Source organism: Sciurus vulgaris (genome assembly GCF_902686455.1).
Source record: "Sciurus vulgaris genome assembly, chromosome: 15".
Taxonomy (NCBI): Eukaryota; Metazoa; Chordata; class Mammalia; order Rodentia; family Sciuridae; genus Sciurus; species Sciurus vulgaris.
In genome coordinates, this window is record NC_136476.1 from 19446146 (window position 1) to 19461345 (window position 15200).

Below are 15200 nucleotides of genomic sequence, written 5' to 3' on the forward strand. Positions count from 1 at the left end.
TGTCTCCCATTATCACTGTGCATCATGACTGATCTGGGAGATGAAATAGTCCAGATCTAAAGGATGTAGCAAGGACCAAGGTCACCACAGATCAGAAGATACTTGCATACTTGTAGGATTAACAGTGTCTGAATTCCAACAACCAGATGAGTATGTTCAAGATAAAACTACGGTACATATTTTCGATTGGAGATTGGCAACAAATAGTTATAAACTACAGTCTCAGGAATAAGTATTTTCACATGTGTTATATGGGTCATTTCTAATCCCAGCAGCATAGCCAGATCCAGCTGCATGATTTTGCTCTTCGGTCCTATCATGACCTCCTGGGATAGTCCTTCCCTGGCTACCCTATCTAAGCAGGATGCTCTCTCCCCATCAATTATTACTGCACCAAGTTCACTTTCCCCTACCCTGTGTTATAATTTGCATTTCTGTAATTTTTCTTTATTTTTTAATTCTTTGTCTTCCCCATTAGACTAAAAATTCTACCATGGTAGGGGACCATGTATAGGACACAAAATGTCCTTGGTAACTGTCTCCTGAGTGAATAAATGGTGGGAAACAAGGTTGGCACAAAGAGCAAAGAAAAGGTAGGAGAGAACCTATTCCCTCACCGCCATGTTTATGGGTGTGGACCTTCTGTGGCCTTCCTCAGAGTCAAAACACTTCTTAGATCTGGCTCCTCTGGATGTCTCCAAGGATGTTGGCCTTGTTTGAGAGTGCAAATATCCCCAGTGAGCAGGGTTCAAGCCTGCGTGTTTTCCTTGTTTTGCACAGCATTTGGCACAGCCCCAAGCACAGATGGGTGCTTCATAAATATTATTGAAGGATGATGACATAGAGGATTATTTAATACCTCTACATGGGGTGGAGACAAACTTCAGGCTACAAATATACTTTGAATGAGCTTTACTTCTCAAATCATGTGAACCAAAATATTTTCTGCAACAAAGACTCATCTGCAACCACAAATCAGACACATTCAGAATGACAAAGCCCCAAAAGAATGCCATTTTCAGGGCCGAAACTTTTATTATTCTGGGGTAAATGGAATCCTTGTTCTAGTGACACTGTAAGAGTAGAACTAAAAGACACAGAAAGTCTTCCCTTTGGGAAACAACAATTATCTGTGAACAATGAAAGTTTGAATAATTCATCAGTTTCAAAGGTGCAGACCCCCCTTATTCTGGAATCCCAGGAGATAGGCAAGTGAGTCATTTAATGTGTCTCAGATACTCAATTGTTATTCTTTGGGGGCCTGCCATTTGTGGACATAATCCTATGATTTTATTAATTTAAAAAATACATTATCTGGGAAACCACTGACAAGATCGACATATTGAGACTGCATTTATTTTACCTAGGAAGAATACAACTTATGAAGTGTCCATCATGAGAATCCACTTGGGAGCTGAACAACAGATCAAATACCCAAAACAAATCACCACGTCAGAGCCCCACAGAATTCTGAATCCCAACCAGCAAGCATGAATAATCCTTTTAAATGGTCACTTACATATCAGAACAGGTCCTTTGTGAGATTTCTAAGCAAGGCCTCTGGTTTCTGACTGACACAGAGATTTATAAGGAAGGGGGGATAAAGTGAAATCAAGAAGTACTGGGAAATTTCCACAAGAAAAGAGGACAAATGGTTTTTGTTGTCAAAATAAAACCAGCCTCTCTTGGCCATGGTTAGAAAAGTTGCTGGCTACCCCACAGGAGGGTTGGGCAATATTCTCAACTGTTTTTTTTTTTTTTTTAAATAATTTTAGTTGTTGATAGACTTTATTTATTTATTTTTATTTATTTATATATGGTGCTGAGAATCAAACCCAGTGCCTCACACATGCTAGGCAAGTGTGGCTCTTCCACTGAGCCACAACCCCAGCCCCTCTCAATTGGTTTTTCAGGGACCAGTTGTAGTTCTGGGCAGATACATTAGAAAACTACATCAGAAGACCTGTTTCAAATTCTGTCACTTTCTAATGAGCTGTGGGACCTTGTACAAGTCAACCTCTCTGATCACTGGTTCAACATCATTAATATAGAGATAAAATTATTACTGAGATCTAGTGAAATAACTATGAAAAATCTCTCTACTTTATAAGATTAGGTAAACATGGGAAATGTGTTATTATTAATAAAATTAATTATTAATATTAATACAATATTAATTATTAATAATATTAATGTTATTAATAATATTAAGTAAAATATATAGAGCTCAGGAGCTCTATATATTTAGAGCTCTCTATATATAGAGCTCTATATATATAGAGCTAAGTTCTCAATTTCTAAAGATGGTCCCATTCTTTGCTTCATTCTGTACAATTTTACTGAGCTTTTTTAAAAAATATGAAGGATATAAGCAAAGGCAATTGCCCTGCTCTTTAGTACTAGTATACAAGAATCTTAAATTGTGTTTAGTTCACCATTATGGGCTTGATGTCAATATCACTCAAGAAGAAAAGTGAAGGCATCTGATGGAAGAATATGTTTTTTAAAATTATTAGTAGCCAACAGTTAGAAAATTATATTTATAAAACCATTCCATCTACAATCACATCAAAATATAGAAAATAGAAATATATTTTCACAAAAATTGTGAGACTTTTGTACCAAAAAACACAAAATATACATAAAAGAAATTAAAGAAAATCTAGATACAGAGATATACCACATTTATGGATTGAAAGACTCAATATTATTAAAATGTAATTCTCCCAAAATGGCTCTACAGATTCAACAAAAAATCAAAATCCCAACAGGTTCTGGTAGAAATTGACATGCTGCTACTAAAATATATGTAGAAATGCAGAGGATCCAGGAGGGATGGATGGATGAGGGAACACACACACACACACACACACACACACACACGACAAAGAAGAAAAAAGTATTGGCAGATTTGCCTGATTTCAATGTAATATTTTCATAAAGATCAACAAATAAATTCAGAGAACACAATAGAGAATCCTGAAATAGATACACATTTATATGGCCAACTGATTTTTTAACTGCTACCTCACACCGTACGTAAAAGTTAATAGGAATCATAAACATAAATGAAAAGTTAGAACAGCATTGATTCTAAGAGAAAAAACATCTTCCTGATGTTGGGGTAAGTAAATATTTTTCATAGAAGATGAAAATATACATAATAATCATATAATATAATAAAAATATTAGTAAACTGGACTTCATAAAAATTTAAAACTTACTCATCAAAAGACATAAATAAGAAAATAAAAAGCAAGCAACAGGCAGGGAAAATATTTGCAACATATATATATATGATAAAAGACTTGTCCAAAAAATATAAAGAACCTCTACAAATCAGTAATTAAAAAAACCAATGATCTCAACTTTAAAAATGAGCCAATACATTCTGAATATATGCCAAAAGAAGTTACACACATGGCCAGTAAACATGAAAATGCACTCAACCTCACTAGTAATTGAGACGATGTAAATCTAAACAATAATGAAATAATATTTTATGCTTTCTAGAATAGCTAAAATAAAAAAGTCTACCCCACCAAATGTTGTTAAACATATGAAACAACTGAACTTCTCATAAATTGTAATTAAGAGTGTAAAATAAAAAACAGGTATTTTATTTTAAAACTAAACATACATCTATCCTATGACTACCATTCCACCCCTTGATATTTACTCAGGAGTAATGAACATGTGTCCACAAAAACACTATCATATAAAAGTGCTATAGCATTATGATTTGGAATAGTTAATAATTGGAAATGGTCAAAATGTCCATCAATGGGAGACTGGAAAAATAAATTGGGATAAACTCATGTATTTGTATACCACACAGCAACAAAAAGAGATGAATTACTGACCCATGCTATGGACATGAATGAATAAAAATGTATATATTAAGTGAAAAAAGTCATCAACAAAGAAGTACACAGTATATGATTCCATTTGTTGTGTGAAATTTAAATCAGGCAAATTACTGACCCATGCTATGGACATGAATGAATAAAAATGTATATATTAAGTGAAAAAAGTCATCAACAAAGAAGTACACAGTATATGATTCCATTTGTTGTGTGAAATTTAAATCAGGCAAATACACAGTGATAGAAACTGCAGCAATCATTGCCTGTGGGGGACATGGGTGATGGAAACCCAGGTGGTTGGCTATATGGGTGTACACATTTCTCATAACTTGGTGAATTGAATGCTTAAGGCCATGCATTTCACTTATATGAATTTTTACTTGATAAATGATTAAATGAATAATATTATGAGAAAAATAACCACACAATCCAGAAGGTGGGATTCTCCAGGACAACTGGTCAAGTCTCTTCAAAAATCACTGTCACTAAATACAAGAGAAAAGAACTGTGCTAGATGAAGAAAGGATGCAAGAGAGATAACCAGAAGCAACAGGTAGTCTTGGATGGAATCCTACCATAAAGACATTTTGGGGACACCCAGGGAAAATTCGAATATGATCTTGGTTTCAGATGCCACAAAAATGAATCAATAGAACATTGGAGATTGTTAATGGACAATAAAAAACATCTTACAAGCAGTAAGTAAAAGGAGCTCTTTCTGAGCTCCCTTTGGCACTAACATACATACATACATATTATGTATATTATATTATGTATTTTAGTTATATGTGTACAATGTGTATTATGAAAGATATTCCATAAAGAATATAAATTTTCTTATTTGTTTTTCTGTGTTCTCCAACTTTTCATCATGCATATGTCCTGCTTCTGTAATAATATATGCTGTTTTAAAATATTAGACTCAAATTCACAGTTTCATAAGTCAAGGTAAGAGATGCTAAGAAGGGTAGGGAAAGGAGATTGACTTCATAGGGGTCAACTACGTTGATCAGTCTCCTGTTGGGCAATTCCATCGCTATCTCATATCATTCTCACAATCCACCATGCTGTTTTTACAGAGCTAATGAAGGTACAAGCAAACTTTTATAAATACTCTGACTTCAATCTCCATCCTCCTTACTACTTCACTTACATATACTTTGATATTCAGTCAGTAAGTTCTTATACTAAACATTTGTGAAGTACTTACTACATACCAGGTGTTCTGGTAAATGTGTTTCATGAGTCACCTCATTCATACCTCATAATGATCCATGTCGGGATGATATCATTATCCCCATTTTACAGGTAAGCAAAGGAAGGCACAGAGATCAAATAAGAAATAAGAAACAAGCTCAGGCCAATTGCTCTGCATGCCTACCCAGTAAACCGTACCATGCCTCTAAGTTCCTATGCTTTCAACATGCTCACAGGTGGTTAGGGGAGGATGAGTACCAGCTGCTGACGGAGGGGATGTTGACATCAGAGGTCCACTCATAAAGTTTTTAACAGTGACATCCTTGCTTACCTGTCGAGGGCTGTGCTGGTTGGCATACTTCTCCCGAACCCTCGAACTCCTGTCTGACGGAAATATGGAATGCAAGAGAGGTTGGCAGCAATGATAGCCAGGGAGTCAGAAGGACTCACAAAGAAGCCATTTTGGCCTAGGATCATATAACGGTCCTGTGGGAAGGAATGTGTGAAAATTATCAGACAGAAGCATCTGCTGCGAGCAGTCCATTCCCATAATCATCTCAAGCCACTTTACTGTCATCTTGCATTTAAACATCCTAAAGCAATTTGAATCAGGCCAAAGAGAGCATGGGAATCCTTATAAATCCCTGAATATCAAGGGTCCAGAATCTTGACACAACGAGCAATGTGTTCCACCTGTTGAGATGTGCATGACTGCTTCATGCTTCAGTAGCCTCCATAGCTTTAACTCCAGCTTCCTTCCAAATGGAATGGAGAGCAGAGATTATTGCTGAATAGGTTCCTAACAGGGTGTTTTCAATAAAACCAGCTATAAATAAAGATTTATTGTATAAATATTTTTTTAAAGAAATAACTTCTTTATAACATATGTTAATCTGAAACTAAAAAAAGTAGTGACTGTTTAATTGCAATATTTAGCCATTAAAGAGAACAGATGCAGAGCCAGTTAGGGTCCAGATGCCCCGTGCATGTCAGCTCCAGATGTGTTCATTAATTCTCTGGTTTTCAATACTTGGCTCAAAACATGGTAAAAGAGTCATTAGACAGAAAACTTTCCTACTTACCCCATCAGCATCAAATGCAGCTCCAAATCCATATTCTCCTCCTTTCATGGCTTCCAAAAGGGTTGTTGCATATGTCAGATTTGGGTCAGGATGCTGCCCCCCAAAGTCTTCCAGGGGAACACAGTTTATTGCAGAATTGGCTGGAGCTCCCAGCTCATCACACAGAACTTTTCTCACATAGGGTCCCATAACTAAAAAGAAGAAAAGGAAAAAGATGTGAAATATCTGCAGCATCCTCTCTCCTTGGTATTTTTGTTCTGGTAAGAACAAGCAAGCCCACTTAATCACACAGAATAAAAAAGATAAATTTTATAGGCTTTTCTAAGACACAACAGAAAATAATATTCACTTTTATTACATTTATTGAGCATCCATGTGCCAGTGACTGTGTTTGGTATAAAGAAGATATAGTCAATAATTCTGCCAGACAAAGTTTTTCTCCCCAAATTTTTCTAATATGTTGCCTAAAAGAAATCAACCATCTAAAAATGATTCATTACGTGCTGTTTTTCATGCATTAAGTGCTTTAGCTGAATATAGGCAAAAGCACTAGTGTGTTCTACAGTGTCCTTTGTGTAATCGTTGAACACTGCCAAAGGCATAATTAAACACTGTAAACCACTGAAGTAGTATATAAAAGTAAGCACATTTTGCAAAATACGTGCTAAGGAATAGTATTTCCCTGTTCCCTGGAACAGAATGCCTAATATAGAACTACTATCCTAGGTATTAAAGAGATAGAGGCAAAACACATAATTTGTACATTCCTGGTCCCTTAATCTGATTGTGGGATGAGTCAGATCTACAGATGGGAGGCTGGAGCGGTAAAATTTAAAAAGGTGCCATTCCAAGCACATTTATAAAATAATTAGATCCAATGGCTTAAGAGAAGTAATGAGCTCAGGTAAGGCTTCCAGGAGGAAGCAGCATTGCTGAGGAAACTTGAAGAAGAATATATATTTGACATGGGTGGGAGAGTTCCATCTAAATGGAAGGAATGTTATGAGTTGGGGAACAGAACCTGCAGTAGCACATTAGGCACAGTTGAGTACCACCATGTAATCCTGTTAGCTGAGATGTATGTAAATTATCATTTTCATATATTTTCCACTAACATAGTACAGTCCTCAAATAGTAAACATTTTTTTTGTTTTTGTCGTTGTTGTTTGAATTTTGACTGCCTAGTACACATCTCTCTTCCTCTCCTAGCAGTATTTTGGGGTTTCTTCTGATAAACCACTTTCTTCTCCATCTCAATTAATATGGTATGAAAGCAGCTAAATTTCACTGCACCCAAGGCTAAGGAGGTGACCTAGGTCTACCCGATTGATGTCCTTTGTCCCCCAGCCAGAGTGATTGATTCAGAGATTGACATCACATAAGCCTGCTAATGAGGCTCAAATTCAGAAATATTGTTCCAACTCTTTGGAAAGAGGAGCTATTTTCTCTAGGCCATGTAAAGCTAAGGTAAACACCTAGAAGATCTTTTTCTGGGGAATTTAATCAGCTCAAAAGGAAAGAGCAAAGCAGCCCAGTCAGAAGCCCTTAGACTTAAGCCCATAGAGGATCCAACCCTCAGGGCTCAGAGCTCCCAGCCAAGAACCACTGAAATTTTGAGGAACATAATTAACACGAGTGTGAAACCAACAAACAGGAAAAAGAAACCTAGAGGAAACAAATTATACAGAGAGAAGAAAAGTTTTAAAAACCCCACTCCTTGGCTTATACCCAAAGGACTTAAAATCAGCATACTACAGTGATGTAGCCACATCAATGTTTATAGCAGCTCAATTCACCACAGCTAAACTATGGAACCAACCTAGACGCCCTTCATCAGATGAATGGATAAAGAAAATGTAGTATATCTACATAACGGTACATTACTCAGCCTTAAAGAAGAATGAAATTATGGCATTTGCAGGTAAATGGATGGAATTGGAGAATATCATGCTAAGTGAAATAAGCCAAACCCAAAAAACCTAAAACTGAATGTTTTCTCTGATGATGCCAATCCATAATGGAAGGTGGGGAGGATGGAAGAATGGAGGAACTTTGGATTTGGCAGAGGGAAGTGGGGAAGGGGAGGGGTGTCAGGATAAGAAAGATTGTGGAATGAGATGAACATTATTACACTATATACACGTATGATTACACTACCAGTGTGACTCTGCCCCATGTACAGCCAGAGAAAAGAAAAGTTGTGCTCCATTTGTGTATAATGTGTCAAAATGCATTCTACTTTCATGTATAACTAATTAGGATAAATTTTTAAAAGTGAAAAAAATGAAAAAATATATCAATCATATTCTAATAGAGATGAACAAGATAGAGTAAAATGGCTGAGATTGAAAAGGCTGACAATACCAAGTGTTGTCAAGGATGCAGAGAAACTGGAGCCCTCAGACATTGCATGTGGTATAAATGGTACATCTACTTTGGGGAAAAGTTTAATAGTTTCTTACATGGTTAGATATACACATGTCATCTGACTCAGCAATCTCACTCCTATAAGCTTATCCAAGACAAATGGAAACATATGTTCACCAAAAGACTTGTTTGTAAATATTCATAGCAAGGTTATTCAAATAGTAAGAAACTAGGGATAAAAGTCTCATTTCCATCAACCAGTGAATGGATAAACAAACTGTGGTACATCAATACAATGAAATACTACTCTGCAATAACAAGAAGCAACTTCTGATACAACACCATGCCTACATCTCAAAAACATGCTGAATGACAGAAACTTAAAGTAAAAGCCTACAAACTTTATGCTTCCCTTTCTATGGCTTTCTGGAAAAGGCAAAATTATGGAGACAGAAAGCAGAGGACTGGTTTCCAGGGGCTGGGGGTTGGGGAATAACTGCATAGGCCCATGAAGGGAACTTTACATGGTATGAAGTCAGTGATGGTCATCAGTGAACAGTCAACCTGGAGTTGTGTATTCATATTTAGTGACAGGGTAGATAAATACCCAAAGAAAGAAGAGTTGGAAAGTGTTGAATCTTGAAAGAAAGAAATTGAGAGGAGAAATGAGAAATCAGAAGATTTTCTTTTTCATAACAAACTTTGAATTATTGGATTATTTAAATTATGGCATGTGCTGTGATCACAAACACATACATAAATACAGTCATAATCCACTCCACACTCTCACAGACATAGCCTCAAACTCATTTATTCAACTGTTGTTCTCATTCACTTTGAAAGAAAGAAATTAGAGTCCTGAAGTTTTCCAGAGCCTTCCAAATACCTGAACATACACAAGTTGTGTGATTATTGGTGAATCCAACCTTCCTCAAAATCTCAGAAACCCAACATGTGGAGAGGTCTGCTTAACATTTCTCACTCACCAATTTGTGGAAAACCACTAGCTCACCTCCATGCATTGCATCAACACGGATCTTCAGCTGGCCGGGCCCAGTCAGCAAACTCTTGATGGCATTAAAGTCAAAGATGGTCCGGAGGAGGTTGAGATAGATATCCACAGGGTCCACGATCTCCACTGACATCAGAAAATCAAACAGGGATGTCAATGACCATACCCAGGAAAGAGACTTAGAATCTAACTATCCTACTTGCATGAAATCCTGACCTCAATTCCACAATAATCCCATGTGTTATCTGGAAAGTACAGGGTCCCTTTGTAGACAAAAATCACAAATCCAGGTATAACCAAGATGCTACAAGCTTCTCAGATGATCAATGAGTAAAATAATATCAAATTATAAATTCATCTTTACCAGTGAAAAATTAACCATAAGAATAATTTAAGATAAAAATGTGCCCTGTCACCAGCACCCTCAACTTCTTTTCACCATCTCTCTCCCTCAAAATGCACACGTATCAATGTTAACAGGCATCTTGGCATATCCAGTAGCCTTTCCTGTGGGGGCTGGCCAAAGAATGACTCAGCTGGTGTGAAACAAATAACAGAGTGACCTCAGTAATGACCCCTATTTTCCAAATGCCATTGTACCCACCAGATCAAGTGCAGAATTAATGATGACAGTTATATTCCTGAGTTTGCAGGAAATGTCTTTTGTACCCAATCTAGCAGCCAATTTTCAGGTAAATACCAAATATCTGAAAGTCCTCACTAAACACAAATACTTTCCAGTGTCTGGCACCGCCCAATGACCAGAAATTCAGAACAAGTCTTTTCCACTTATTCGAAATCTGAAAAACCCAGAACACACCATATTTTCCACACTCAGCATTAGCATATAATTCATTCTCACAAAATACTTTTTCTAAAAGTAATAAATAGCTGACTCTTGAGGAACTAAAGTTTTACCCAGGAGTCTTGCTTTTTAAATTTGTAGTTAAAATTTAAAACATAGGTATATTGTTTTTCAATTTTTTTCCACATACATAACACTTTGGAGCCCTGAAGTGCTTAAATCTGCACTGGAGATGTTACCAGTTCATCTTCGATAATTTTCATAACAATCAGATACAATATTTAATGGATGAGATTTTAATATGTGATATGAAATTTTCCCTTCATTTAGTCAAATACATATCTAAAACTTCTTTTCTTTATATTTAAATCAAAGTATATATGTCTATTAAAATTTAATGTAATTACTTTAAGGAACAAGGCATGTTTTTAATTACCTGTTGAAATGAGGGGGATATTAATCTAGAAAACAATTAAACATTAATCCCCATGAACTATATACCTAAAATGGCTAAAATGGTTATACTTTATGCTATGCAAATTTTATGTCCTATGTTGCCACAATAAAAATGAATCTACAAAATAAAATATATGCTCTGAGTATTTCAGAAGTTTTACTCACTCAATAATATAGTATTTTTGGCAGTTTCATTCTGGTTCTTTAATTCTTGAACCACTTTCCTAAAGACATTTGGTATTTACAACAGCTAACACATAGTACCAAACAGATATGTGAAAAACAAGGAAACAAGAAGTCCTTAAAAATTCCAAGTTTATATCTAATACTTCATGTTCTTGACACATTAAGGTGACACACCAAGGACTAATTTGCTTCCAATTAACTCAAGCCTTACTCAATGCTTCAAACAGCAAGAATGTAGTACACAGATGATTTCAAAAGATTATCTCCAAATGCTCCTTGGAGCCAGGAAAGCCTCCGCAGGCACCCTAATTAGCAGCAGAATGACTTTAGAAAAGTCATCCAACTCACAATATGACTGCAGCAATGAGCTCAAACCCTAAGCTCACCAAAGACCTGGGACTCTTCAACAACTATAAGCAATACCAAAAATAAATAAATAAACTGCTTCCCAATAGTAATGCCCAATACACCTCAGTCATCTGATAGCCCAGTCCCTCCAAACATATGTAGTCAACCATATTCAAATCATTTTGTTTCCCATAACATATTCCTTGTCCTCAGTTGTCTAGCCATTCCATGTGTATGCACACCTGTCCATGCACTTACTCTTAACTAGATTAATAAAAACAGGCACATGGTTTCAATGAATTTCTGCTCACTAGCTGAGCAAACCATGAACTCCAAAATTTGTTAAGAAAAATTTGGTAACATTGACCCAACACAATGGTCCCCTGGACAGTTCATTTTAAACTTTTCCTTGTCTCTAAAATATCAAGAGGCCATGAACCAAGAATTTTATCTTTTTTAGCTAAGTTAAATGACTTGTACGAGGAGAGCATCTTAACACAAACTGTATTGAATCTTGTAGGGTCACTAAAAGAATAAACATGTTAGTTTTGATGCTACTGAAATGCCTTCTGGGGAAAAGCAGTAGGATAATATAAAAGCAGAAAATGATATACACACGGTACTAATGTCGCTATATGATTCAAAATTAACCTATTAAATAGGTTATGTTCTGAGTACTTCAGAAGTTTTATTTACTCTGTTATTTATTATTTATCAATTTCATTCTAATTTTTGAATTCTTGAACCACTTACCTAAATACATTTGGGAGTTAGTGAATTTCTTTGTGAAATCTCCTAACTATGCTTGGTATAGAGTCAGTGATCAGTTATTGTGCATTAAATTAGTTTGAATGGTGGTCCACTCCTATTATTTCAGTGGCTCTGGAGGCTGAGGCAGGAGGATCACAAGTTCAAAGCCAGCCTCAGCAAAAGCAAGGCATTAAGCAACTCAGTGAGACCCTGTCTCTAAACAAAATACAAAATAGGGCTGGAGATGTGGCTCGGTGATCAAGTGTCCTTGAGTTCAATCCCAGTACTCAGGAAAAAAAAAAAATCAGGCTGAACAGCATGGTTCTGGCTTGCAATAGAAACTTGTGGCTCCCATAGGAAATTTAATGACCTGATTGACTTGTTTGTTCTTTTCTTAAGTATCTAAGGTATTCTAGCACCTTCACCCTAATTGCTTAGAAAATCAAAGGCAGTTTTTAGCAATTTTCCAGGAATGATATGATGACGTCAACCATAGAACTTTATCTACATAGAAAATAATAGAATTTCAGAAGTAATTTTTGAAAGTGTCCAATTCTGGATATCATGGCTGACTTCATGTCTCTCTGTACTACATACAGTTGCCACATGCTTATCCACAGTCACCCTTTAGATTGATAATTCAGTAATTTTCACGAGTCTACTCCCCTACAAAACCACTGATCACCAACTAGGAGAGCCCTACTCCAACCATGCACACCTGGACTCCAAGGTATGCACCCAACTTGGAAGGTACTCCCATCCATGGGGCTTTTCTGACTTCTTCAAAATATGTGTAATCTGTATATTACCTCTGAATGGTTTGAATTTGTTCTCCAGGTCAAATTCCTGTCTTCCTAGTCGAGACAGGTCAATTCGAAGATCAGGACATATGGCATACTCCTCAATCGTTTTGCTGATCTGATAGATTTTGTCTGAGACAACATCTGGTGCAGGACCTAAAATTTGAACATCCAAAACACATTTTTTTGAGTCTCAGGAATTTCAATCAGAGAAATATTACCATCCTCCTCCAAGATGGAGAAAGATTTATTTGGCCTCTAAACAATGGACAATCATTGACAGTTCAATTATCCTGAGTGTTTCTTATGCTGCGTGCACCCACTATGGAGGAAATTTGGTCAAGCTCACCTGCTCTATACAGACAAATAACCCACGTTTGTTTGTTTTAATCCACTTCTAGGCAATGATACATCTGCCCTAAAAATAGTTTCACACCTGCTAGGGAGACCCGGTTATGTAATCAGTTTTATTCAGGATATGAGACACAAACAGGATATGCATCTGACACAAGTGAGGGATTCCAGATTCAAATCACAGCTTCCCAAGTGCACTTAGAGAAAGAAAATCTGATTTCTAACCCCAGCTCTGCTCCCTCCTTGATGTGTAAGCTTAGCCAGGTGAATCATTTTCCCCAGTTCACACACCTGGTCACACCTCAGCAGGCCCAGTAGACAATTAAGGAGTGATAGACCTTAAATGCATCAAACATGGAATCAATCAATAGTTGCTCTCTCCTTGCTTTTCTTCTTTTAATGTGCATGTCTTAATGTAAACCTCTTTGGATATTTTTTGCAAGAGGGCTGGGAGTTAAAAAAGTATAGTGAAATATCTAATATATTAAAGAAATAGTTTTATATAAGAAACATTATTTACAAAGTTGCTTATTATAATTTTCTACTAGACAGAAATTATTTCTTGATTTGTTTTAGATGTCAGTCCTTAGGGCTGCACTATCCAATACAATAAGCATGAACCATATTTGGCTATTGAACATTTGAAATGTGGCTAGTCAAATGGAGATGGGCTGCAGTTACAAAATGCACATCAAAATTTTAAGAGTTGGGGCTGGGGTTGGAGCTCAGTGATAGAGTGCTTGCCTAACACATGTGAGGCACTGGGTTCAATCCTCAGCACCACATAATTAATAACTAAATAAATAAAAGTATTTTAAAACTACAAGTTAGTATAAAATACAATAGTTTGCACTCAATTTTATATTTATAACAAGTTGAATATTTATGATATAGCACATTAAATAAAATATACTATTAATTTCACTTATTCCTTTTTACACTTTTTAATGTGGCTACTAGTAAATTTAAAATTATATATGTAATTCATAATATATTTCTTTTGGACAATGCCACATTTGAGTACAGCCCCATTACTATCTCCCCAAAAAAGTCCGTAAAAAGGGATGGCAATGGATAGTCTGATAGATTTCACCAAGAATTATCTCCTTGTATAGGAAAAGTGAAAATCTCAAAGATATAAATAGTGTCCTTCTCCTTCACTCCTTATCGCTTTTTATCCTTCACAAAACATAAAAAAATGCAAGTAGTGCTAGCATTTTTTTATGTTTGCCAGATGTTTGAATATGCCCCTGCACCCTCTATGCCTGCAGCATCACAGCATGATCTCTGGTTGTGTTGATCATTTTTAAGAAATCCCTGAACTTTAAAAACCGAGCACAGTGGTTCTACAATGCTACATAATTCTCTTTCGACATAACCATCCATGTCGAAAATCTCATTGTTCAACGACTTCTGAATTCCTTGGCAACTTCCAAGTCCCTTATAACACTGTCCACTCCAATGACTTTCCTCTTCATTTTACTTTAATCGCTGCCTGGCACAGTCATAACTTAGCTGTTTATATCTCTTAAAAATCTTTCTTTTGAAAATATCAAATTTGAATCTCTGCAGTTCATAAATTCTTTATCATTTATCCACCTGACTCTGAATCCACTCCTCACTCCTATACTAGTGGCTGTCATCACTTGATCAATCTCAGGCCATCAGCCAATTCTAGTCTCTTGTCCCAGATAGGACTCCGTGATCAACCATTTGAGCCCTGCCTTTATTAGCATCAGAACTCAAAGCAATGAGTATGGAAACTTGCATAGAACACATTTCACACTTCATATGGAATTTAGCACTCAAAAAAGCAGAAGAAGAATTATTACCTTCATTTTCCAAATGGAGAAACTGCAATTGGAAAAGATGATATGATTTAGTGAAGGTCACATCACAGAGGCTACGTTGGAATCATGAGAGGCTGATGTTAGCTCAGACACTCGTCACCACGCCCTGATGCTCCGCCATGCTCAC

General features: G+C 36.3%; 1 protein-coding gene across 1 annotated transcript in view; it reads right to left on the minus strand.

Annotated features, from left to right (window-relative positions):
• The window catches only part of PGM5 (phosphoglucomutase 5), a 218759-nt gene that overhangs the window by 184833 nt on the left and 18726 nt on the right, over positions 1 to 15200 (minus strand). Inside the window, exons 3-6 of the mRNA XM_079112036.1 lie at positions 12879 to 13025; positions 9525 to 9650; positions 6146 to 6336; positions 5395 to 5549 (exon numbers count right to left, since the gene is read on the minus strand). Of these exons, the coding sequence (XP_078968162.1) occupies positions 5395 to 5549; positions 6146 to 6336; positions 9525 to 9650; positions 12879 to 13025 (619 nt within the window). The remainder of the gene's footprint in view (positions 1 to 5394; positions 5550 to 6145; positions 6337 to 9524; positions 9651 to 12878; positions 13026 to 15200) is intronic.